Below are 25229 nucleotides of genomic sequence, written 5' to 3' on the forward strand. Positions count from 1 at the left end.
ATCAAATGCATACAGTACTCCTTCAATGACCGAAACATAGTAAAATGAAACAATAGCTGTTCTCTTCTCTCAGTGTGCTTATTAATGTGGAATTAGGAGAATCTACTCAAATTGGGTTGTAGTCTTTGTGCTGCTTCCCTCATTGCAATTCCATTAACAAGTACATGGTCTCTCACGGTTGCCAGAATTTGTATCTGGCAGAACTATTGGTATCAATAGTAATTATTTTGTTTTGCAAAAAGATTTGCAAATTGTGTTCAACTACCTTACTTTGTTTAAGGTTTTTCCAAAACAATGATTTATTCAACACGTTTGAAAATTCTGAAATTAGACACTTCACCTTTAAGACTTGCAGAAATTGATTAGTGTATAGTAATTTCCCAGAATTGCCTTAAACGTGTTAATGTTTAATCACTCCTCAAATACACGTTACAAAGGTTCATATTGGTATTTCAACCATATCAGAGAGTTAAACCATGCTCATCATGTCCCCTATGCACTACGCAACTGCATGTTTCATCACTTTTTTCTTGTACATCTCTGTATGTAAAGGTAAGTGCATTTAAGGTAACAGCGTTTTCAAACTGTGGGTCACAAAGTGAGAATGATGGTGTGTTCATCCATGTTAGAAGAAGGTCTGTGGCCTGAAACATCCGTTTTTATCCCATTGTGGCTGTTATTATATTAAGAATTATGCATGTAAGACATTTCCAGAGTGTAGATATCTTTTGTATGGACTTAATAATTTGGTTGAGGCACTTACTGGAAGAGCACTGTGATTTGGATTATAAAAAATTATTAAATTCAATTATCAAGTTGGTTGGTGGGCATTTATTTACATATTTCTAACATAATGCAAGTGGCAAGTAATAGATCACACTACTGTTTCCAGTCCTGCTTTTCAGTGGCAGCGATCCTTCATGGCTGCACACAAATACAAACATGCAATGTCATCTGTGCAGTCCGTTTCACTAACACATTGCTTGTGAGCTGGTCTTTTAATTATGTGTTTAAAAAGTTGGTAACCCTTTATTTTAAAAACCAATTCTCATTATTAATTACTTGCTTATTAGCATGCATATTACTAGCATATTGGCTGTTTATTAGTACTAATAAAGCACATATTAATGCCTTATTTTGCATGACCATATTTTAGATCCCTTTATCCACCCCGTACCTAAACTTAACAACTACCTTACTAACTATTAATAAGCAGCAAATTAGGAGTTTGTTCAGGGAAAACTCTTAGTTAATAGTGAATATGTGTTCCCTATTCTAAAGTGTTACCAAAAAGTCTAACAAACTCAAGAGTTACCGGTTTAAATCAATCTGACAAATATTCCATTGAATAACCTCACCACATCCAGTTAATAAACCATGAGATTCATAAATTTAAGTGCAAATTCCATAATTCTGTGTAAATTACTACATTTACATGCACACCGGAAATCCTCTTGTTGTGAGAAAGTGGTTTAAAACAAGAAAGTGACATTTGCGTTTTCAGGCACTGTGTTAGCAGATTCCCCTTAACCCCATGTATACATGCATTGTGGTCAGTAAGCAGCTTTCTTCACATCTTTCTGTTACTTTAGTTATATCATGCACACTCTTCAGAAGAGTACTTGACTTGCTGTGCCACAAGAAAGAAAAATATACTCACTCTTTATGTGTATACCTCTGTATGAAATTTGACTGTACTACACTCTAAAAAATGCTGGGTTAAATATAACCCAGCGCTAGGTTAAAAAGGGACAAACCCAGCTATTGGGTTGTTTTGACCCAGGTATTGGGTTGTTTTGACCCAGCTATTGGGTTGTTTTGAACCCAGCCATTATTAATTACTTGCTTATTAGCATGCATATTACTAGCATATTGGCTGTTTATTAGTACTAATAAAGCACATATTAATGCCTTATTTTGCATGACCATATTTTAGATCCCTTTATCCACCCCGTACCTAAACTTAACAACTACCTTACTAACTATTAATAAGCAGCAAATTAGGAGTTTGTTCAGGGAAAACTCTTAGTTAATAGTGAATATGTGTTCCCTATTCTAAAGTGTTACCAAAAAGTCTAACAAACTCAAGAGTTACCGGTTTAAATCAATCTGACAAATATTCCATTGAATAACCTCACCACATCCAGTTAATAAACCATGAGATTCATAAATTTAAGTGCAAATTCCATAATTCTGTGTAAATTACTACATTTACATGCACACCGGAAATCCTCTTGTTGTGAGAAAGTGGTTTAAAACAAGAAAGTGACATTTGCGTTTTCAGGCACTGTGTTAGCAGATTCCCCTTAACCCCATGTATACATGCATTGTGGTCAGTAAGCAGCTTTCTTCACATCTTTCTGTTACTTTAGTTATATCATGCACACTCTTCAGAAGAGTACTTGACTTGCTGTGCCACAAGAAAGAAAAATATACTCACTCTTTATGTGTATACCTCTGTATGAAATTTGACTGTACTACACTCTAAAAAATGCTGGGTTAAATATAACCCAGCGCTAGGTTAAAAAGGGACAAACCCAGCTATTGGGTTGTTTTGACCCAGGTATTGGGTTGTTTTGACCCAGCTATTGGGTTGTTTTGAACCCAGCGGTTGGGTTGTTTTGACCCAGCGGTTGGGTTGTTTTAACCCAGTGGTTGGGTTGTTTTGAACCCAGCTATTGGGTTGTTTTGACCAAGCTATTGGGATGTTTTGACCCAGCAGTTGTGTTGTTTTGACCCAGCTATTGGGTTGTTTTGACCAAGCTATTGGGATGTTTTGTCCCAGCGGTTGGGTTATTTTGAAGCCAACCGCTGAGTCAAAACAACCCAATAGCTTTGTTTGTCCCTTTTTAACCCAGCACTGGGTTATATTTAACCCAACATTTTTTAGAGTGTATGCATAAAAATACCACAATATGTTTGCAAATATTTAGGAATATGCTAAGTTCACATAATTGTTTCTCCAAATAATAATGCTACAGTCAGTTATTCTACTTTGAAATGTGCATTCTGTTTGCATCAGTTGTGCTTTTCATTTCATACCTCTCTGTTGTACTTGTCAGATGAAAATAATGTTGTTTAAAAAACATCTGATGGGAGTGCAACAGTCAAATCTGAAATTTGCTTCATTACTCTGCTACAAAGACTTTTGTTTAATTGTTTAAACCAAGTCAGGCTTGGAGACCAGCTTAGACCAGCAAACCATTTTAAGCTGGTTTGAGCTTTTAGTTTGGAATTTAGGCCTGCTTCCATACCCAGCAAAAAAGGCAAGAACTTCAAAATGACTTATAATAATAATAATAATAATATTAATAATAATAATAATTAATCACATTTATATAGTGCTTTTTCTAGGCACTCAAAGCACTTTACATTGTAAAGGGGTATCTCCTCATCCACCACCAGTGTGCAGCATCCACCTGGATGATGCGACGGCAGCCATAGTGCGCCAGAATGCCCACAACACACCAGCTTATTGGTGGAGAGGAGACAGAGTGATGAAGCCAATCAGCAGATATGGGGATTGTTAGGAGGCCATGATGATCAGAGGCCAATGGGCAAATTTGGCCAGGATGCCGAGGTCACACCTCTACTTCTTCCTCACTAAATCTTGCAAACCAGCATTGGGTTTTTTAGCAGTTAAATGCAGTGTGCTTCTACTACTGACACTCCTGTTTTTCATTCAAGTAATAGCTTGAATTTCAGATCTGAAATAATCAAATGTGAAGGTTAAGAATATTTAATATTTCTCTGTTTCAGCACAATATGACTATGATTATGAAGAGAACGTACCCAAAACCTGCAACACATCTGAGTCCATCATTGGAGGCACGGTGGAGTATTCCAATGGCAGAGCTGCAGGTAGTCTGCTAATTTATCACTGCAGTGATGGATTCGAACCTTATCCAATCAAACAAAAAGTCTGCAGCTCTGCTGGAGAATGGGAGCCTAAGGTATCCAAGGTCAAGTGTGAAGGTAATCTTCAAGGGGCTTTTGCACCCGAGGAGTGTTTTCTACTTCTTCTCTGTACACCACTTTTTAGCATGTTCGCACCACGGGAACTGGGAATTATTTTAGTTATAGGAACTTCTTTTGGGGTTTTAAATTAGCTTCTGCTTCAAAGTAAGGTCTAACCCAGCACTATAGGATCTACCAGTGATGTAAGTGTAGGTTTGTTGACCGAATGCATGCCACAAAAAAACACTGACACCCGCCATTCTTAAAAGTGCCACCTTTTGCCTGTAGTCTGTGGTAAACATTAATTGATAATACCTTTTTTTCTGCACCATAGATTACACTGAGAGAATCTGTGTGTAGTGTATAGTATTCTCTTCATCTTCTCTGAAGAAGCTATCGGACAGGCAGGCATTTTGGGAACAGCAAGGGACTGGCAGTTGAGTGTGGACTATGGGAAACAACTAAAATCCCCTGGGAACATCTGTGTGACCATGCTTAGGTCAGATCTAGTTCTGCCGTCAGAGTCAATCAGGCAGGTGGTCACGCTTAAGCTTACACTTCCATGGGGAGATCATATAGAGGAGGCACGTGAAGTAAGATCCTCAGTCAGTTGGGTTTATCAGGTGCCCATGAGTAAAGATTGATCAGGAATATCACAGAAGCTGCTGAGAAAGCTTCACGGCATGATCTGTGGCAGAACGCATGCTCAGAAACAAGCTAGGGCCAGGTCGCCCAGTCAGGGTGTATGATGTTTGAAAGACCTGAATCTCCCTATGACCCCGAATAACATTACTGATGATGTGTCTGAGCGAATCGCAAGGTGTATATTTAACCACACACAATCATACCCCAAATGTGAATTCTGATGCAGCCATGATTTAATAAAACATATGTTATCATCAAGCTGCTACATATGGACTATTATCGTTCTCCCGTTAGTTGTGTGTCATTGCGTTAATGTGTAAAAACATCTATAACATGTAACGCTTGCAGAGAGAGCCCGCCGACACGCTCTTCTGATTGGCTCTCATATTTGAGATTTTACTGATTTTGTTGCGCTGCATTGACAGACATATTTCTTGTCACTGGATTATTATCATGTTGCGACTGGTTAGGTAAAGATTTACAGTACGTACAAAACTGGTTTCCGCTGCTATCTAATACCAGGATTACATCTGTGTATTTTAGAAACCAGTGATTATGGAGATTATGAGGAACCACAGAAGAACTGCTCTTTGGACGTGTCCATAAAGGGAGGTAGCGTGTCCTACTCCAGTGAGGGATTGGAGGGAAGTGTGTTGACCTATCACTGCAAGGCAGGACACTATCCTTTTCCGGCATCGCAAAGAGTCTGTGACAAAGATGGGGAATGGTCAGCCATGAGACTTCCAAATGGAAAGAGAACACTCAATGCTGTGTGCAAGGGTATGTTCTCATATAAGAGAAAGTATGGGTTCTTAACCCAGGATTATCATTCTTCTAAACTTTGCTTCTTAACCCTGAGTAAAAACAAAGGTTCACACTCATTTTAAATGAGACCACATGCTCGATTTATCCAATCAATAATACTGACATTGCAAATCTGAAAATTCCTAATTAAATTAAAATTGAATTAACAAATGTACTAATGTACAAATGTAGTATTAAACCTTGAATCCTGAATACCTAGGATTAAGTCATTGCCCAGTGTAAAGATTGAACAGTGTGAAACATGTAAAAGGATAAACCCAGCTTTAACAGTTTAAGGGTGCTTTCACACCTTGCCCGTTGTTTCGGAACCTGGCGTGTTTCCCCCCTTAGCTCGGTTAGTTTGGGCATATGTGAACACGGCAATCGTGCTCGGATCCGTGCCAAAACAATCGGTCCGAGATCACCTGAACGAGGTGATCTCGGCTCGATTGAAAACAAACTCTGGAGCGGTTCGGTTGTAGTGAGAAAGCAATCCGATCTAACGGACCAGCGAACCAGGCAATATCACAATGAATAATGGGTAATTATGTAAGTTCCGTGAAAAGCATTAGCTTTGTTGTTTTGCTAATACTTCAAAATGAACCTGTGAATGTCTGTGGGTGAGCACGTCTTTGCCATTCAAAATAAAAAAGCGCACTTTTTCATTTTATAATGCCGTCTTATTGCTCTTCTTCCTAGTAGGTGCATTTTAAAAGTGTTTTCCCGATGAATCCTGGACTCCTGCTCAAAATGATAAATTAATATAACGACAGCTACAAAAAAAACAACAACAGTAAGCCCGCGAAGCTGTTGTCGTTCTATGCTGATGGATGACAGCCGTGACAGCTAAGTGGAATCCCGGAAAATAAACCACGAAACTTTGACCAATGAGAGAACAGTTTACTTGCGCGTGACTTGTATTAACAAATTTGGTCCGTTTAGAAACTTTGCCGTGTGAAAGCGAACTGCACCAAGAATAAAAAGCAACACTGTAATCATTTTAATCCCTGTCTTGGCACAAAGCAATCGATCTACAGGTGTGAAAGCACCCTAAGTGTAAAAAGCCCTACAGACTACTTCCACTTGAAGTATCCATTTCTCTGTTTCACTCTCAGAAATCCTTTGCCCTGCTCAACTTCAGCTTGACAACGGGCAGCTCTGGCCCAGGAGACAGTGGTTCAGGATTGGAGAAAAGCAGACATTTTCTTGTCATGAAGGATTTGTTTTGACTGGATCTGCTGAGAGGAACTGCACTCAGTGGGGTGTATGGACCGGTTCTACACCCGTGTGTGATGACCAGTGTAAGCATTTATATTCCTTTGGATCCAAACATATGCAGAACACACAGTTGTTTTCCTGTTATGTTCTTTTATAATATGTTAAAGAGTTTCACCTCTTTTTCTTTTTTGGGTCATTGTCTGAAATTTCATTATTCTCTCTGACTACATGCACTGAGATTTGTGACATACTTCTGGTTTCAAACAGTACGGCTCCCTAAGTTACGGTTATGTATATTTTCAATGTGCTGTAGCCACTTAGTGGACTAAATGACACTTACAATGAGTGTCTGCAAGAAGACTTAAAAATCCAGACATTTTCAAGGATGAGAGAAGAGATATTCTAATGAATAATATAAGAACAAACCATTATCTGTTTGTATTAAAAGATTTGATCACTCAGTTTTTTTAAATGACAAACATTTCATTGTATTTAAATTACGTTTATGCCAAAATTCAGAATTCATATTAATTGTAGCAGTGTTGTCAACAGCATTACAGCGTTACATTTCTTTAAGGCAGGTGCCGCATTCATTCAAACTATTTTAAAAGACTGGGGAAAAAGCATGACAATCAACACATACAAGCAAATCCTGTTCTGAAGTCAAATTCATTTACAGAAATGTGAAAGGTATGAAATATGATCCATAAGTGAAACACACTGTTAAAGAGAAGACGAGCACTGGACTGCTGGAGGTTAGTAGGGAAATTAATTTACTCACAATGCACATTTGGAAAAGAAAATATATTTATAGGAACGTTTCAGCAGTTTCAGTATAATTCATATTAACACAGAGAACACTTTTTAAAAATCAACTGCCCTAAAATGTAGTAATAATCTGCATTCTCCTGTGAAACTGTCTGTATGTAAGGCTGCGTTTACACTGCAAGTCTTAATGCACAGATCCGATCTTTTGACCATATCCGATTTTTTGGCACATCTGTTTACATTAACTTTAGACACGACTGGTATCCGATATCTGTGTTTACATTAATTCCCACCCAAAAGGATTGTCTGCAGTGATCGCTTTACTATGCACATGGTAGACCATCGGGTTTTAAATGGCCGTGCTTTTAAAATTATTTATATAATTCACGTCGAATGGCCATTATTATTTGCCAGCATGGACAACGGCTGTCATGGATGTTTTGCAGCACAAAATCTGACAGAACGGATAAAGACTGGAAAATAACGGTAATTTAAATTTGTTAGACTATTTTATCTATAGCTCGTTAGAGGTAGAATTATTTAGTGAAATAAAGATGATATTTATTGAAATGAATTCGAAGGAGAGAGAGTTTAATTACAAAAACTGCTAAGTTATCACCTCATTGCTGAGAAATATATGTAGCTTTTAGCTGTTGTATTTTCAAAATTCATGGGGCGGGGGTTGAAAACGAGCTCCTGAATGTGCAATTTCTTATCTTTAGCAAGTTTCCATCTCAATAAAATGTGAGCGCATACAGCACGTCGGCATTAAAACGCCATTAAAAATCTTTATGAGCAAACGTGTCGCCCTCGCATTGGGAGTTCTGTGGAGAATCGGATATGTGTGTTTAGACGTAGGTCGGATGTCTAGATATCAGATGTGTATCCGATTAAACTCCACATTTGGAAGTGGCTCAGATCGGATGCAAAAAAATCAGATCTCGTGCGGGTTTTTGTGTTCACACGTGTGCAACAAATTCCGACCTGTGTCAGATGTGAGCGAAAGATCTGATTTTTTGTGCCAGTGTAAACGCAGCCTAAGTGCACTTAATGCTGTTACCGGAAACGCCTGAGCTGGATTAAGTAGAACGCAGAAATAAGTTGTGCAGGAAATTGTACATAAAATATATAGTATATTATTCATAACTATATTTTAATCATGACAACTCTCGGAAGATTTTAGCATTGTGATGGATATGACAATGTTAATGTATTTTGTCCTGGCGGAACAGATCTGCTACGCTGCTGGTGCTGTTGGTTATTGCTGTAGTTGTAGATTATTGCTGCTGCTGCAAGCAAGTACAGAAACTTGCTACTGCCAATGCATACGGCGATACGGTGCCATGAGTATTTAAGACATGCTGCTGCAGCACAAATATCATATAAAATAACCCATAGCAGATCTATACAGGTGGAGCTGGGGGAGGTGGAGGGTTTCAGAGAAACTCTGAAAGTGTGCTGCAGGAATCTCTAGTGAATGCTAGCCAGTCATATAAATGCAAGGCAGTAAGCTCATTGCTGCATATGCAGCATGAACCAATCAGCTTGGGCCAAGTCGTTTAACTCTCTGAATATCATCGGTTACGTTAACAACCCATCAGCCTGCACCATCTAGAGTTTCATGACTAAACTATATATTGTTCCTTGTTCCAGCGGAGGACTGTAAAAACCCAGGTACACCTCCAGGGGCCTTACGTTCTGGGGAACGTTTCCTTATCGGAGACAAAGTGCACTATCTGTGTCAGTCAGGTCTTGATATACTTGGCCCCTCTGAGAGACAGTGTTTGGATTCAAGGGAATGGAGCGGGGCAGAACCACGCTGCTATGGTCAGTCAAAACAGAGAAACAGAGGTTAATTTACATATTGTAGTGGAACTGACACAATGTAAACATATTCTTTTTTTTTTTTTAGCCCAGTACTCATTTGATCAACCAGATGTCATAGCTCAGGCTTTAGGAGGATCTCTGACCGCAGTCATGGACGTGTCTCTCCCTGACTTCAAAAAGAAAGGTGAAAAGAGAATTTTGGAAAACATAATTTTCTTGTGCACAAGTAAAGATCATTACTGTTACTGCCTATTATTTCAGTTGTTTACTTTTGTTCTGTTTATTGCACAATCACTAGCGCAATCTTTGGGCAGGACTGTCAGGGTTGCAGAAGGTCGCCTGAATGTCTTCATCCTTTTGGACACATCAGCCAGCATTTCACAGGAGAGTTTTCACTTAGCAAAAAATGCCACCATTCAACTCGTCCGTAAGGTTTGTGTTTTTATAACTTGAAAACTTAAAGAAGTGGACTGTATCTTAAAATAAGGGTGTCAATTAAACATGTTAATTATGTAAAAATTAATTGAATCAGAATTAGTTTTCTGTTTAAAACAGCTGGATGCAGAGCAATGACCAAAGTCCAGATGTCTTGTTGACATCTTGTGTGCATCTGATACATGTACACAGACCACAATTAAAAAAAATAGCATAGATAGAATGCAGTGGCGTGTCTTCTGTGTACGGCCCCTACAGGCTCAAATACACTAAAAATGACTTTAGCCCAGATTTTTCCACCAACGTACAGTTTGGATAAGTTGATGCTAGTTACCGAAAGTCAGAGCCAGTCTGCAGATTAGAGTTGACAGATTTCATAGAAAATCGCGTAGTGTGTGATGGTCACAGACCATCCAGTCAGAGGATATCAAACATGTTTGATATTTTGAGCTGATTTTAGAACACTTATTGTTTTCATTTGTCACGCGTCTCCTAGTAACAATGCACACATTTCTGCGTGAGTTTGTTGTGATCAGAACTTTAAAGTGTGTGATCCTCAGTCGTGTAATGTATGATGACCAGTTTTACCTCTGTGACCGTTTACAAAGTCTATAAGTGTATGATATCAATCGTTTTAAAATCTGTTCAGATTTTAAAATTGTGTACTGTATCAGCCTTAAGTCTACCTCGAAGAGATTGATAAAATGGCAAAGAAAAAACAGCCTTGATAGTGTGGCAGTAAGTGGTCAGGAGTTTGGGATATTACCAATAATAAGAGAAATCCTATAGTCGACTACGCCACCCAGAATACACCGGGACATAACAGCCCTAAACAAAGGGACACAGGTTCATTGCCAAAGGCAGGGTGAGCATAATAATAATAATAATGGGTATAAACAAAAGTCACTTTATTAACATACACATACAACACTTCACACCAGGTCTCAATACATCACACGTCTTTACCAGTAACTTATAAAATAAGTACCATACAATGAGAAAATAAAGGGGGAGGTGGCCAGCAAAGACCCTCAGATTTCTACCCCACACTCAATACCCATGACACACACTCGTGAAAAATCAGTAATATTAAACACAGCACTCCATGTGGACACGCAGTACAAGGTACCATGGCCAACCCCTCCCACCTAAATCCACACACCAAACAATACAAAACAAAATATAACAGACGGACCCAGATCTGTGGAGAATCGGATATGTGTGTTTAGACGTAGGTCGGATGTCTAGATATCAGATGTGTATCCGATTAAACTCCACATTTGGAAGTGGCTCAGATCGGATGCAAAAAAATCAGATCTCGTGCGGGTTTTTGTGTTCACACGTGTGCAACAAATTCCGACCTGTGTCAGATGTGAGCGAAAGATCTGATTTTTTGTGCCAGTGTAAACGCAGCCTAAGTGCACTTAATGCTGTTACCGGAAACGCCTGAGCTGGATTAAGTAGAACGCAGAAATAAGTTGTGCAGGAAATTGTACATAAAATATATAGTATATTATTCATAACTATATTTTAATCATGACAACTCTCGGAAGATTTTAGCATTGTGATGGATATGACAATGTTAATGTATTTTGTCCTGGCGGAACAGATCTGCTACGCTGCTGGTGCTGTTGGTTATTGCTGTAGTTGTAGATTATTGCTGCTGCTGCAAGCAAGTACAGAAACTTGCTACTGCCAATGCATACGGCGATACGGTGCCATGAGTATTTAAGACATGCTGCTGCAGCACAAATATCATATAAAATAACCCATAGCAGATCTATACAGGTGGAGCTGGGGGAGGTGGAGGGTTTCAGAGAAACTCTGAAAGTGTGCTGCAGGAATCTCTAGTGAATGCTAGCCAGTCATATAAATGCAAGGCAGTAAGCTCATTGCTGCATATGCAGCATGAACCAATCAGCTTGGGCCAAGTCGTTTAACTCTCTGAATATCATCGGTTACGTTAACAACCCATCAGCCTGCACCATCTAGAGTTTCATGACTAAACTATATATTGTTCCTTGTTCCAGCGGAGGACTGTAAAAACCCAGGTACACCTCCAGGGGCCTTACGTTCTGGGGAACGTTTCCTTATCGGAGACAAAGTGCACTATCTGTGTCAGTCAGGTCTTGATATACTTGGCCCCTCTGAGAGACAGTGTTTGGATTCAAGGGAATGGAGCGGGGCAGAACCACGCTGCTATGGTCAGTCAAAACAGAGAAACAGAGGTTAATTTACATATTGTAGTGGAACTGACACAATGTAAACATATTCTTTTTTTTTTTTTAGCCCAGTACTCATTTGATCAACCAGATGTCATAGCTCAGGCTTTAGGAGGATCTCTGACCGCAGTCATGGACGTGTCTCTCCCTGACTTCAAAAAGAAAGGTGAAAAGAGAATTTTGGAAAACATAATTTTCTTGTGCACAAGTAAAGATCATTACTGTTACTGCCTATTATTTCAGTTGTTTACTTTTGTTCTGTTTATTGCACAATCACTAGCGCAATCTTTGGGCAGGACTGTCAGGGTTGCAGAAGGTCGCCTGAATGTCTTCATCCTTTTGGACACATCAGCCAGCATTTCACAGGAGAGTTTTCACTTAGCAAAAAATGCCACCATTCAACTCGTCCGTAAGGTTTGTGTTTTTATAACTTGAAAACTTAAAGAAGTGGACTGTATCTTAAAATAAGGGTGTCAATTAAACATGTTAATTATGTAAAAATTAATTGAATCAGAATTAGTTTTCTGTTTAAAACAGCTGGATGCAGAGCAATGACCAAAGTCCAGATGTCTTGTTGACATCTTGTGTGCATCTGATACATGTACACAGACCACAATTAAAAAAAATAGCATAGATAGAATGCAGTGGCGTGTCTTCTGTGTACGGCCCCTACAGGCTCAAATACACTAAAAATGACTTTAGCCCAGATTTTTCCACCAACGTACAGTTTGGATAAGTTGATGCTAGTTACCGAAAGTCAGAGCCAGTCTGCAGATTAGAGTTGACAGATTTCATAGAAAATCGCGTAGTGTGTGATGGTCACAGACCATCCAGTCAGAGGATATCAAACATGTTTGATATTTTGAGCTGATTTTAGAACACTTATTGTTTTCATTTGTCACGCGTCTCCTAGTAACAATGCACACATTTCTGCGTGAGTTTGTTGTGATCAGAACTTTAAAGTGTGTGATCCTCAGTCGTGTAATGTATGATGACCAGTTTTACCTCTGTGACCGTTTACAAAGTCTATAAGTGTATGATATCAATCGTTTTAAAATCTGTTCAGATTTTAAAATTGTGTACTGTATCAGCCTTAAGTCTACCTCGAAGAGATTGATAAAATGGCAAAGAAAAAACAGCCTTGATAGTGTGGCAGTAAGTGGTCAGGAGTTTGGGATATTACCAATAATAAGAGAAATCCTATAGTCGACTACGCCACCCAGAATACACCGGGACATAACAGCCCTAAACAAAGGGACACAGGTTCATTGCCAAAGGCAGGGTGAGCATAATAATAATAATAATGGGTATAAACAAAAGTCACTTTATTAACATACACATACAACACTTCACACCAGGTCTCAATACATCACACGTCTTTACCAGTAACTTATAAAATAAGTACCATACAATGAGAAAATAAAGGGGGAGGTGGCCAGCAAAGACCCTCAGATTTCTACCCCACACTCAATACCCATGACACACACACGTGAAAAATCAGTAATATTAAACACAGCACTCCATGTGGACACGCAGTACAAGGTACCATGGCCAACCCCTCCCACCTAAATCCACACACCAAACAATACAAAACAAAATATAACAGACGGACCCAGATGAATTCCAGACAGAACAAAACAGAGTAAAGTAGAGTAGAGCAGAAGTGCAGTCAGTTACGTGAGGTTCATTAGGCTTCAATTAAGATCATTAGAAACCCCTGGACGTGCAATCAATCCTGCTGGACATTAAACGAAAGTTATGCATAAAAACTTGTTTAAAACAAACTTTAAAACTAGCCATACTTACCAAGAAAACAGTACAATGCTGCAATACACATGGTCGCTCACCACGCAGGCTTACAGCTACTGGCAGGCCCATATCTAAAAACAAACAAGGTAATAAGGCTCTATTTAACAGGCAAAAAGGCATTTTTAAAACCGGGACAAACCTGAAAACTGGCCAACAGCCAGCACACGACAGACAGGAGGATAACCCAACTGCTGGCACTCATTCAAAGCGCCACATGTCACAAAGGGGCGGTACCAAGGATGATGCATCCCAAGCAACCAAACACTCCCCCTTTTATAGGCACACAGGCACTAATTGGCTCATGAAACTTACCCAACCATGATAAAGTATGAACACTGATAGGTTCACCTGTTTGGGTAACGCCAGCCAATTATACTGGGTCTATAGCTCACTGCTACAATAGCAAAATAAATAGCTGTGGACTGTAGGCTTATGATAGGCTTATGTTCAATGATATATTGCTGTTAAAAATGTATATAGTTCATTCACTCCTTTTGTGCATCGCCTGTTAATGTGCTGAATGCACAGATGGCCCTCGCTAACCTGGTGATGCCTGAATTATAGCCTTTTTCTCCTCAAGTATTAGAGAGGAGATTGGGGTAAGGTAGGCTATGTCCAGCACAACTGGGCCAAATCCAATGTTTTTGCTCATATGTGACTCAGATCTCTGAACGGCAGAAAAACACTGATTTGGACCACTTCCATATGTGGTACTAAATCAGATGCAGGTTCAATGTTTTGCAGTGCGACCTCAGTCTGAACAGTCATATAGAATTCATGCGACTTTTACATTACTGTAGATCGACATTATTCACAATTCTGCACCGATGGGAGTCACTCCAAAGATTTTACATATCGGTAGTTCTTTGCTCACTAGGTGATTAGTTAGTGTTATGGTGATACCATAGTAATAACACATTTTTTTTATATAGAAAGCAGTCTAGGAGAAATAACTGATGATTTCACTTCTATGCATCGCTGCTCTTCATATACTGTATGCGTACATACTACTTTTATTTTCCACCTCTACAGCATAAAACAGCCATCATGTGTTGGAATCAAAATAAAGTCTTGTGCAATAATAACATGTTGTTAATCTTCCAGCTGGATAGCTATGAAGTCAACATGAGGTTTGACATCGTCTCATATGCCAGTGAGCCCAAAGAAATTGTGTCCATTACAAACGACCTGAGTCAAGATGTGCATTATGTCTTGAGGAAATTAAAAGAGTTTAGCGACAAAAGTATGTTCATTGAGCCATTTGGCTTTTGAGCCATTTGTTTTACTACATTTTTATTGCAGCGTTCTAACTCCAGTTTCCAGTTTTATGAAATGATATGTTTCGTTTTAGGCCACGGGAGTAAGAGAGGCACCAATCTGCATAAAGCCCTAGAAAGGGTGTATAATCAGCTTGCTCTTCTCAGGGAGAATAAAAGAAGGCAGTTCAATGAGACTCAGAACGTCATAATCATTGCAACTGATGGTAAGACTGACCAGTAAGAGAAGGGTAAGTATAAAGGGCCAGTTTTACTTCTGTGTCAGACCCACACCAATATATGTGTGTGTTGTTGCTGTCAGTGCAGATGCGACACATAGTTACACTTCTGTAGAGTTGAACATCAGTCTACGACTACGTAGACTACTCAGTCTACGACTGTGTTTCTCAACCCTGGCTCCGTGAACAAAGAAACACTGGTCAGTACGACATGGGCTATGATGTCACCAACATATGCAGAGCCAACGGTGTAGGTCTGACACAAAAGTGTAAATCTGTAATCTATACTGTAGAAGTATTTGACCAAAATATGAAAATTTAAGTAATCATTTACCAAATTCTTATGTCATGTGACTTATTGGGAACATAAAAGAAAATGGGAACTGTGGGGTCCAAATATCATTGGTCTCCACTGACTTACAACATCATGCATTCAACTGCTTCTTAAAAGGTGCTGTATGTCATTTTAAAGGTCCTTTAATTATGTACTTATTTTGCTTGTGTGTATTTCCAGGCCACGCCAATATGGGACCCAGCCCACAAAGCATTTTACCTATGATCCGAAACTTATTCGGCTACAAACCCAGCAGTGTAGACCACACACAAGAGGAGCTCTTGGGTTAGTTAGTCTCATGAAATTTTAACCCTAATGTCTAACTCTATCAGACTATTTTTTTTTAAATAATTGCTCAAATATCACACAATTATCTTACCATCTCAAGACGTTGGTTGTGAACATTGGTTGTGTGCTACAAAAAGATGAGATGTTCATTAACCATCTACAGTGTGTCTTTGTAAGGCTTTTTTTTAGGGGTTTGCACAGGATGGATTTTTATAGCACCACTATAATGTTATTTAATTGTTGTTTTTACCTTAATGACATACCTAAAAGCAAAGCTGACATGCAAGAATATGTCAGAAGAGCTTTCTTAGGAAATATTTAATAAGTAATTTATCTGACCAGTTTGTAAGTCATAAATAAGCATGTAATATGCATATTTATAAACGTATGTAAACAGAGTTGGATCATTTGAGGTGTTTACGTGAAGGCTTTTCAATCTGACAGAGCCATTTATCTGATTACTAACAGATTATTAGGGTTCATGTAAATGAGGCTAGTCTAAGCGAGCCAGTTTACCATCCATTATTTCCTTGTGGGTGTATTTTAGCAGTGTGGTTGTGAAGGCCTTTAATTTCGTGATCTCTACCCAAGGGGTATGTTTTTAGATAATGTTTTTCATCTTAGTTTTACCAGTTATTTACATTTATATGTTTCACAGATGTGTATGTATTTGCTGTTGGACAAGAAGTTAACAGAAAAGAACTCACAGGCATTGCCTCTTCCAAGAAAGACGAGCAGCATATTTTTGTTCTAAAGGACTACAGACATCTCGGACTTGTGTTCAATCAAATGATCAGTAAGTAATCAGATATGAGAGAACCTCTAGGGACGCCGGTTGAATTGTTATCTGGAAAATTAACATGTTTATTTTCAGCTTCAATATTCAAACTTGAATATTGCTTCTCTCTGTCTGTTATCTCTCTGCTTTTTCAGTTATATCAGATATCAATATTTTGAGCTGAATAGGAATGTGTACTAGGGTCAGCAGTAGTGGAATCAGGATAAGCTATAGGCAATGTAAGAGATTAACTTTTAAATAAAGTATCAATAACAATTCAGAATTGCAGGTATTATATTAAACTTTTCTCACCAATCATAGTCCGTGGTGAAGTTGTCTGCACAGGTCATCTGCACAGTAGAATCACAGCAACTCCAATAAAACAGTTGTAAAGAAAGCCAAATTAAAGTTATTACAAGTATGAAGATGTATGATGTTTTTTGTTGTCCTTAAAATGTCTCTTTTCCAAAATACAATCCCTTCAATGTTGGAATCCCACAATGTAAATATCCTCCATCTTGCCTAGGTGATTCTGCTGTGACTAAGTGTGGATTGGCACAAGAGGAGCAGCACAATTCTGAAACCACTTACACCAGACCTTGGCACGTCAATATTATTTGGGTTGGTAAATTCATATCAGGAGTTTTAATGAAATTTCATAGACTTTTATTTTGTTCTAACTTGTTTTGCTGTGTTTTGTTCCCGCTTCTCATTTGTTGCCATAGACACTGATTACTTTCCTCACCTGTTTCTAGTTTTGTCCCATTATCCTGTGTATATCTTTCTCTTGTGTTTTAGTTCTTTGTCTTGTGTTGCTTATTCTGTTGCATGTTTTTCCGGTGGATTATCTTTGTTTTGTTTATTTAAAAAACTGGTGCATTTAGCTCTTTCACCTTGCTTTGCCTACCTGCTTTCAGATGGTAGATTATATTTTTGCAGTTATTTTTGTCATCTAGGGAGTTCGAACATGCAGAGGGTCTATACTGACGAAAAGCATGGTGTTGACAGCTGCACACTGCTTAATAAAAGTGGATGCAGATGAACCTGTTTCATCAGCCAGTGCTGCTGATATAACAATTCGCCATGGTAAGAACTGTTTTTTTTTTCTTCTAGCAATTTTATGGAATAATTCAAGGTAACGAATGCTATTTTCCACACAAAGAGCATCTATTATAAAGCTGGCTGAAAAAGAAAGCCAATTTGATAAAAGATTAAAACAGCATTTTTTCTTTAGAATAACGTTCAGAGATGAATCATTAACAATAAGATCAGGAACAGTATATTGGGTCAACTGTGATTTCTTGTTAACTTTATGCTGTCAAACAAAGAGCTAAACTACAATATGAACATTTACTATTCTTCAATTATCTTACAAAGGTAATGGTGAAGTTAAAGCCATGGAGCTGTTTCTTCATCCACAGTTTAATTTGAGAGGCCTTAAGGACAAGAATGTAAAAGAGTTTTATGATTACGACATTGCTCTGATCAGGATGAGTGAAAACATAACAATATCTATGAAGGCAAGGTAAGATTCAGCTACAATGTTCCTTTTCATTCTATTGCATTAAAAATTCACTGACCTGCTTGTTAAGTCTGACATCACCATTTCCAGGTCCAACTGCTCTAAAAGATCCTAAAACCAAACAACAAATCGTGCTAATATGCATTCATTGTGTGCTTTAGCACTAGCAAAAAAATATATTTTGGCCAGACAGTGATTCATCTTTTCTAAACCATTAAAATATTGGTGTCCTTGTTGCTTGATCCCAAAGACTGTAATGTACAACCTGAGTTTTTAAAAGGTTAGCGTTTAGTCACAACTTAAAAAGCAGACTGCTTTTGAGTTTATTACTGAATCTGAGTCAGAATCAGAATCGGCTTTATTCACCAAGTGTGTGCTCCAGTGATCTGTTGAAGATCAATGTGAAGATGGATGACAGATGGACACCACAGGCTTTGAGGCAGGCTGGAGAGACACCATCTGGGCCTTTGGCTTTCCTTCTCTTCTGTTTCCTGAATACTTTGCTTACATCATCTTCACAGATCTTAAGTGCAGGCTGAGAAGCAGTGGTGGGGTTGATGGCTGTGTTGTGAAACGGTCAGAGCGAGTGTGGGGTGTGAGAACAGGCTTTTCAACCTGCAGTAAAACTCATTCAAGTTGTTGGCTAAAAGTTGATTCTCCACAGTGCTGGAGGATGGGGTCTTGTAGCTGGTGATGGCTTTCAAGCCCTTCCACAATAATGTAAGGTTTTTTCAGCTTTTCAGAGTAGCTTCTCTTAGCTACTCTTATCTCCCTATTCAGTGTGTATTTGGCCTGTTTGTACAAGGCTGTGTCCCCACTCCTGTAGGCATCCTCTTTGGTCTGGAAAAGCTGTTTGAGTTTTGCACTGAACCAAGGTTTGTCGTTGTTAAATGTTAAATAAGTCCTGGTTGGATCACAAATGTCCTCACAGAAACTGATGTAGGATGTCACGGTGTCAGTGAGCTCATCTAGATCAGTGGCTGCAGCCTCAAAAACACTCCAATCAGTGCAATCGAAGCAGGCTTATAAATCCCACTCTACTTCATTAGTCCATCTCTTTAGTCCAGTTATTACTACAGGCTTAGCAGATTTAAGTTTCTGCTTGTAGGCTGGTAGAAGATGAACCAAACATTGATCAGAGTGTCCCAAAGCCACTCAGGGGACAGAAAGCATCCTTTAAAACTGTGTATCAATGGTCCAGTATATTGCTGTGCCTAGTGGGGCATGTGATGTGCTGTATTGACATCTAGTTCTGTTTTGCCAATGAATGCATTACATCTTCAACTTTGTACACAGGCCCATTTGTTTGCCTTGTACCGGTTCGTCAAATCGGGCTCTCAGATTGGGTCCAGACTCTACATGTGACCAGCACAGTGAGTTTTCATAAAATTCAATGAATAAATTATGCAGACATTCTAGTAAATAACATCAAAGTTTAAAGAATACTCTTAGTCTATAGTTAAAGTCATTCTATAATGAAATGAATGTGTGCATGATCAGAAAAGATCCTGATTCATCTGGATGAGACTCCAGCTGAGTTCATCAGACAGGGAACTCATCGATCAAACACGCTCATACATACTGGTGCAAAAGTGAGTGATGTCCTTACAAATCCACATAACACTATTCCATATATATGACTATCTAACAAGCCATATATCACATCAAATTAGAGGGTTAGTGGTTAGTGGGGTTCATTAGCGTGGAGCTTATCATTTTATTGAAGTTAGGGTTGGGTTAGGCATTCAGCAGCATTGCTGGTCAGAAAGTGCATTCATGTATGGCTCTGCAGATGGAAGTGTCTCAGAGCAGGCAGCACAGACTAAGTAAGGGGTTGTTAACACAAGATTCATTCAAACAGTTCCAAGTGTTCCAAGTGAAACTGTTTTTAACATAATTGAACTTGTTAAAGGTTAAATGGCATCAAACTCTTTTTAATTATTTAATTATTATTTGCCTTGATGTTCACTTATAATGTTAGTGAAGTTTAGTGAAGGTCTGAATGTAGTAACATCACAAGATTTGTGGTTTCTGAGATGGGGCTGTGACATGTTAGAGACTGAAGACGCTTTAGGTTTCATTCGCAGCATAAAGTCTTTGAGGCAAAACAGAAGCAGAGTTGAGAAATTCAGGCAGAGATCAAAACCAAAGCAAATAAGAGTCCAAACAACAAATCCAAAAACGCAAACCAAAGCAAACAGGCAGGGGTCGAAAGATGGAGTAACTCCAAAACAAGAGAAAATACTCAGAAATGCAATAGTGATATTGGCAAGACTCTGGAAGGAATGAGCGGACCAAACAGTATATTTATAGTGTGTAATGGCAGAGGATGAGATTCAGGTGTGTATATGGCATTACCCTCCCTTTTAGGCCCCTCCCGAGGGCATGCAGAAGCATTAGTTCCCCTGGGTCTGGGTCATAGTCATTCTGGGTGGAGAGACAAATTGTGACATTAATGTTGAGCAGACCACAGAAAGCCTTCCACACCCGGGATATGACTGGAGGCCCTCGGTCAGATAAGATGACTTCAGGCAGGCCGAAAAACCAGAACACATGACTGAAGAGGCACCAGCAGTTTCCCACGCAGAGGGTAGTTTCTTGAGTGGAATAAGAGAAGAGGCCTTAGAAAAACAGCAGATTACAGCTAGGATGGTGGTATTACCTTGTGAAGGAGGCAAATCGGTCAGAAAGTCAACTGTGGGACTAGGGCAGTGTGGAACAGACAGAGGTTGCAGGAGACCAGTTGGCAGTAAGTTCAGTGATTTGGACTGGGCACAGACAGTACAGTTCTTGACGTAAAGGCTGACTTCTCTTGACAACGAAAGCCACCAAAACCGACTCCAAACCAATTGGATTGTTCTGTTCTCCCCTGGATGTAATGCACCCACTGAATTATTCTCTCCCTTAACAATGAGGGGACAAATGTCTTATCCACCGGGCACTGGGTAGGAGCTGGTTCTTCTGCTTGAACCTGCTGATTTTCCCCCCATGATATTCCACTGAACAGCAATGACCACAAGTGAAGGAGACCGTATAGACCATGGGGCATTTTCCTGCTGCACTGGAGCGTTTAGTTTGGAGAGGGCATTGGCCTTGGTGTTCTTGGATCCAGGGCGGTCACAGTGAATTGCAAACGAAAAAAGAAGAGGGCCCATTGGGCTTGCCAGGTGTTGAGTCTCTTGGCTCTTTGAATATATTCCAAGTTTTGATGATCTGCGAGTACAAGAAAAAGGTGTTGTGCCCCTCCAGCCAATGCCTCCACTCCTCAAATGCAGGCCAATCATGGCCAATAATTCTCTCTGCCAAGTTGAGTTTCCTGGAAAAGAAAGCGCAGGGGAACAATTTGGGTGATGAACCATGGCACTGAGAAAAAAACAGATCCTATCTCAGTGTCAGATGCATCCATTTCTACCACAAATGGTAATGAGGGGTCCGGGTGTTTTGAGGGTAGGGGCCCTGGTGAAATGTGATTTGAGCTCCCAGAAGGCCTGAACCACTGCAGGTGTTCACGGGAGGATCTTGGGGGAACTCTGGAGCAAGGATGTGAGGGGTGCTGTGACCAAGCAGAAGTTTCTAATGAACAGCCTGTAAAAATGAGTGAATCCAAGAAAATGTTGCAATTCCTTAAAGGGGTCATATGATGCGATTTAAAGTTTTCCTTTCTCTTTGGAGTGATACAAGCTGTTCGTGAATAGATAAGATCCCTAAAGTCAATTAGGAATTTACTTTATTAGGAATTAGCGTAAAGACTCCACGCCCTCCTAAAACGCCTCGTTTAAACTACTCGTTTAAATACGCAACGCGTAAAAAGACAGCATAAGTCATTATAATCAGTAATTATGTCCCCACTGGATGCAACAAATGCCTCGTTTATAATGGGTTTTATTGGTTTTGTCTCAACGCGTCGGGACTCGGCATCACAGTATGGTAGCATGTACCTCAGTAAAGAAATAGCTCAAACATGAAACTCACATTTCTCTGCTTTTACAAACAGGTGACTATCCGCCAATCTTTGAAGCACCTGCCGAACATGACAAACATGAGAAGCCAATGTGGGAGAATAGATTAATGTTGATGTAAACAATGACACACTTATTGATCATGTCTGTAAAAATCTCATTCATGAAGGACTGGAAGATGGATGGAACATTGGACAGCCCAAAAGGCATTACCTGATATTTATAGTGCCCCATATTGGTTATGAAAGCAGTCTTCCATTCATCATGCGGATGATATTTTAATCACTGCGGAGATCAAGTTTAGAAAAGAAATGAGCCTCACGTACCTGTTCGATAGCTGCTGCGACCAAGGGCAAGGGGTATGGGAACTGGCGTTTAGCCCTTAGTAGTCAAAACACAGTCTAAGAGTGCCATCTTACTTTTCCACAATGAAAAAACCTGCAGCAGCTGGGAAAGTGGATAGATGGATGAACCCTAACCATAATGCCTCCTCCACATAGTCCTCCATGGCCTTGGTCTCAGGCAAAGACAGGGGATAAACCTTACTCTTGGGAGACTGAGTACCTGGAAGCAGGTTGATGGTGCAATCCTGGGGTCAGTGGGGAGGGAGATCAGTTGCCTTGCTCTTGTTGATCACCATATAACAAACCTTGTATTCAGTCAGCACACCTGGTAGTAGCTGGTTAGATGATGTGTATAAAGTGGTGGAGAGGCATGGCATGGGCTTAACAGGACTCATACAGGTATCGAGGCAGGTCACACTCCACTTTTGAATCTCACTCTCCCTCCAGGATATAACAGGATCATGATGGGCCAGCCAAGAAAAGCCCAGGATTAACAGATTAGCGGGTCTATTGGTTAAATAAAACAGGACAAGTTTGTGATGCAAGGCTCTAACTTGTAAGTGGGTGGGATGGGTCATTCACTGTAGTATCAATGGTTAGTTAGGAAATGTCCTCGCTCCCTGTTTTCGGAGAAAACGCTCAGAAAAGCAGTAGTGATATTGGCAAGACTTCGCAAGGAATGAATGAACCAAACAGTCTATTTATAGTGTGTAATGGCTGAGGATGAGCTTCAGGTGTGACAGAAATCAGAATTCAGGTGAGGGCTCCCTCATAGAGTGGATAGAGTAGCAGTTTCAGGCGTGTATATGACGGGCTGGTTTGAAATCGGGATGTTTTTGGAGAGTTTTAAAAAGGCTAGTTCTTTTTGAACTAGCAATAACATTGAGAAAGTAATTGAATGAATTAATAATATTAAAATAAAGGCATAAATGACTTGCTGAAATACATTTATAATTTAAACTATTATTTTCTTTATTCATTTAATTTTTTTGTATAATTTGTTTATTTTTATATCTATTCATTTATGTGTTCATTTATTTTTATATCTATGTATTCTCACATGTATTGTTTACTTCTGCAGAGAGGTGAATGCATACAGAAGGCAAGATCCACCATTAATGTGCACAGCACCGCATCTCTGTTGGAAGTGATCACAGACAGGTTCATGTGCACTGGAGGAACAGAGAAAAACAGACATGAAATGACTTGTAAAGGTTTGGTTGAAGAAACTAAATATATATATTTATATCCACACACTTAGACTACACATAGTGAGTGTAATTCTTTGCAGGGGATTCTGGCGGAGCTCTCTTCCTACGTAAGAGGATGCGATATTTCCAAGTGAGTGCTTTGGAGTTTATTTTCACATTTCTTTTGCCTTAATAAAGACAAACAAACAAACAATAAATATTCATTCTAAACATCTTTAAAATGTTTAATTCCGAGGCAAAATTATGGAAAATAATGACATGTTCTTTAAAGAATCTTTATCATTGGCAGGAAGTAAGACATTTCTAGGGTGAATTTCTTTATCACCAGGATATTTCAACAAATGCAAGAAGGGAAGTGGCATTAGGGAGCAGAAAAGAGTTAACTGGTTAATGTACACGTGTGAAGTGGGATAATAATGCAAATTGAACTGGAAGATACCTTATCGTGACTGTGCATCACAACAGGCAGCATCAATTTCAGCATTTAATTGTCTGTAAGAAGACCAGGTTTTATCACTATTCATTCACTCATCAGCCTACTTGGAGAATTCTCACACAAACTGCCACTAAGTGAGTGGTTACATTTCGCCATTGCCTTTAGTTTCTCATTGACTTGAAAAACATCAGATGCAGAAAACTCCAGAGAGCACACTGAAGTGTTGTAAAGTGGTACGTTAAATCTAAGCAGAGCAACACACTTCTGAAGTGATTTGATTTCTGTTCCTCTCCCACAGGTGGCAGTCGTGAGCTGGGGCACTAAGCAGATCTGTGGCTCACAAACAGATGTTAGAGTCGACTGGCCTCTTGATGCGCGAGATTTCCACATCAGCGTGTTCTCTCTGATGCCCTGGCTCAAGCAGCACCTTCACGAGGAGCTGGCTTTTCTTCCTTAGCAGGACAACAGAGAATAACAAACACATAAAACTAGGCAGATTTAACAGATTACTGAATGTTTTCAGACTTGCATGCTTCAGTGCAAGAGAATAAATAATAATGTGACTAAAAACAGATTTTTTTTGTAATCCCTACTGAAAGATCCTTTGCTTTAGGTAATTGACTTGTAGGAGACACTACAAATGTAATGTTCATAAAATGACTGTTGTAAGGATATTAAGTGCCTCAGATAAATACACACAAGTTCCCTTCTCTTTGTTGAAGATATTATTTGCCTTACCTTTATAAGTCACTTTTTTTGTTACAAAATAACGTTTTGTGTACCCGCACAATAGCACACATAATTTGTTGTTCTGATTTTCACGTGTGTTTTATGTAATAGTTGACACATCTATAGTCTTGAAAAGAGGTACAAGTATCCACATATGTGTAGAGGTTAAACACCTACATATATGGTAAGCTGAAATAGGAGGCCTTAATTTGTTCATTTGGCTATCCAATCACTTTTGAAAATCATTGTTCTATGATAAATTAATACACACAACAAGAAGAGTCTATAAACTGTGTATCTGACCAGTAAACTGTAAGAAGAGACGTGAAGCACACCGCTGTCTGTGTATGTCCCATTCTTCTCATTGGGTTCCTACAGCTCTTATTATTACCATATTAAATACAGTATTTCTTTAGTGTATCCACCTTATTTTTCCCGTAAGCGTGGC

General features: G+C 39.3%; 1 protein-coding gene across 1 annotated transcript; it reads left to right on the forward strand.

Moving 5' to 3' along the window:
- Window positions 1-442: 442 nt before the first annotated feature.
- LOC107567682 (complement C2) lies at window positions 443-25115 on the forward strand. Its single transcript, XM_016253393.1, has 19 exons — window positions 443-552; window positions 3760-3975; window positions 5146-5382; window positions 6522-6707; window positions 9046-9219; window positions 9305-9403; window positions 9518-9651; window positions 14790-14928; window positions 15037-15168; window positions 15695-15799; window positions 16461-16598; window positions 17107-17201; window positions 17537-17666; window positions 17958-18105; window positions 19399-19475; window positions 19603-19694; window positions 23487-23619; window positions 23697-23746; window positions 24351-25115. Exons 1-19 carry the CDS (start codon window positions 477-479, stop codon window positions 24507-24509), a joined length of 2520 nt encoding a protein of 839 aa, XP_016108879.1. The 5' UTR covers window positions 443-476; the 3' UTR covers window positions 24510-25115.
- Window positions 25116-25229: the final 114 nt, after the last annotated feature.

This window comes from Sinocyclocheilus grahami, unplaced genomic scaffold (genome assembly GCF_001515645.1).
Source record: "Sinocyclocheilus grahami isolate Dianchi unplaced genomic scaffold, SAMN03320097.WGS_v1.1 scaffold1180.1, whole genome shotgun sequence".
Classification (NCBI taxonomy): domain Eukaryota; kingdom Metazoa; phylum Chordata; class Actinopteri; order Cypriniformes; family Cyprinidae; genus Sinocyclocheilus; species Sinocyclocheilus grahami.

Excerpts from the sequence above, each read along its gene's own strand:
- LOC107567682 (XM_016253393.1), top strand. The coding sequence starts at position 477 with ATGCTCATCATGTCCCCTATGCACTACGCAACTGCATGTTTCATCACT. Across the intron at positions 5,383-6,521 it reads ACTCAATGCTGTGTGCAAGG|AAATCCTTTGCCCTGCTCAA; the intron begins GTATGTTCTCAT and ends TTTCACTCTCAG. Across the intron at positions 15,169-15,694 it reads CATAATCATTGCAACTGATG|GCCACGCCAATATGGGACCC; the intron begins GTAAGACTGACC and ends GTGTATTTCCAG.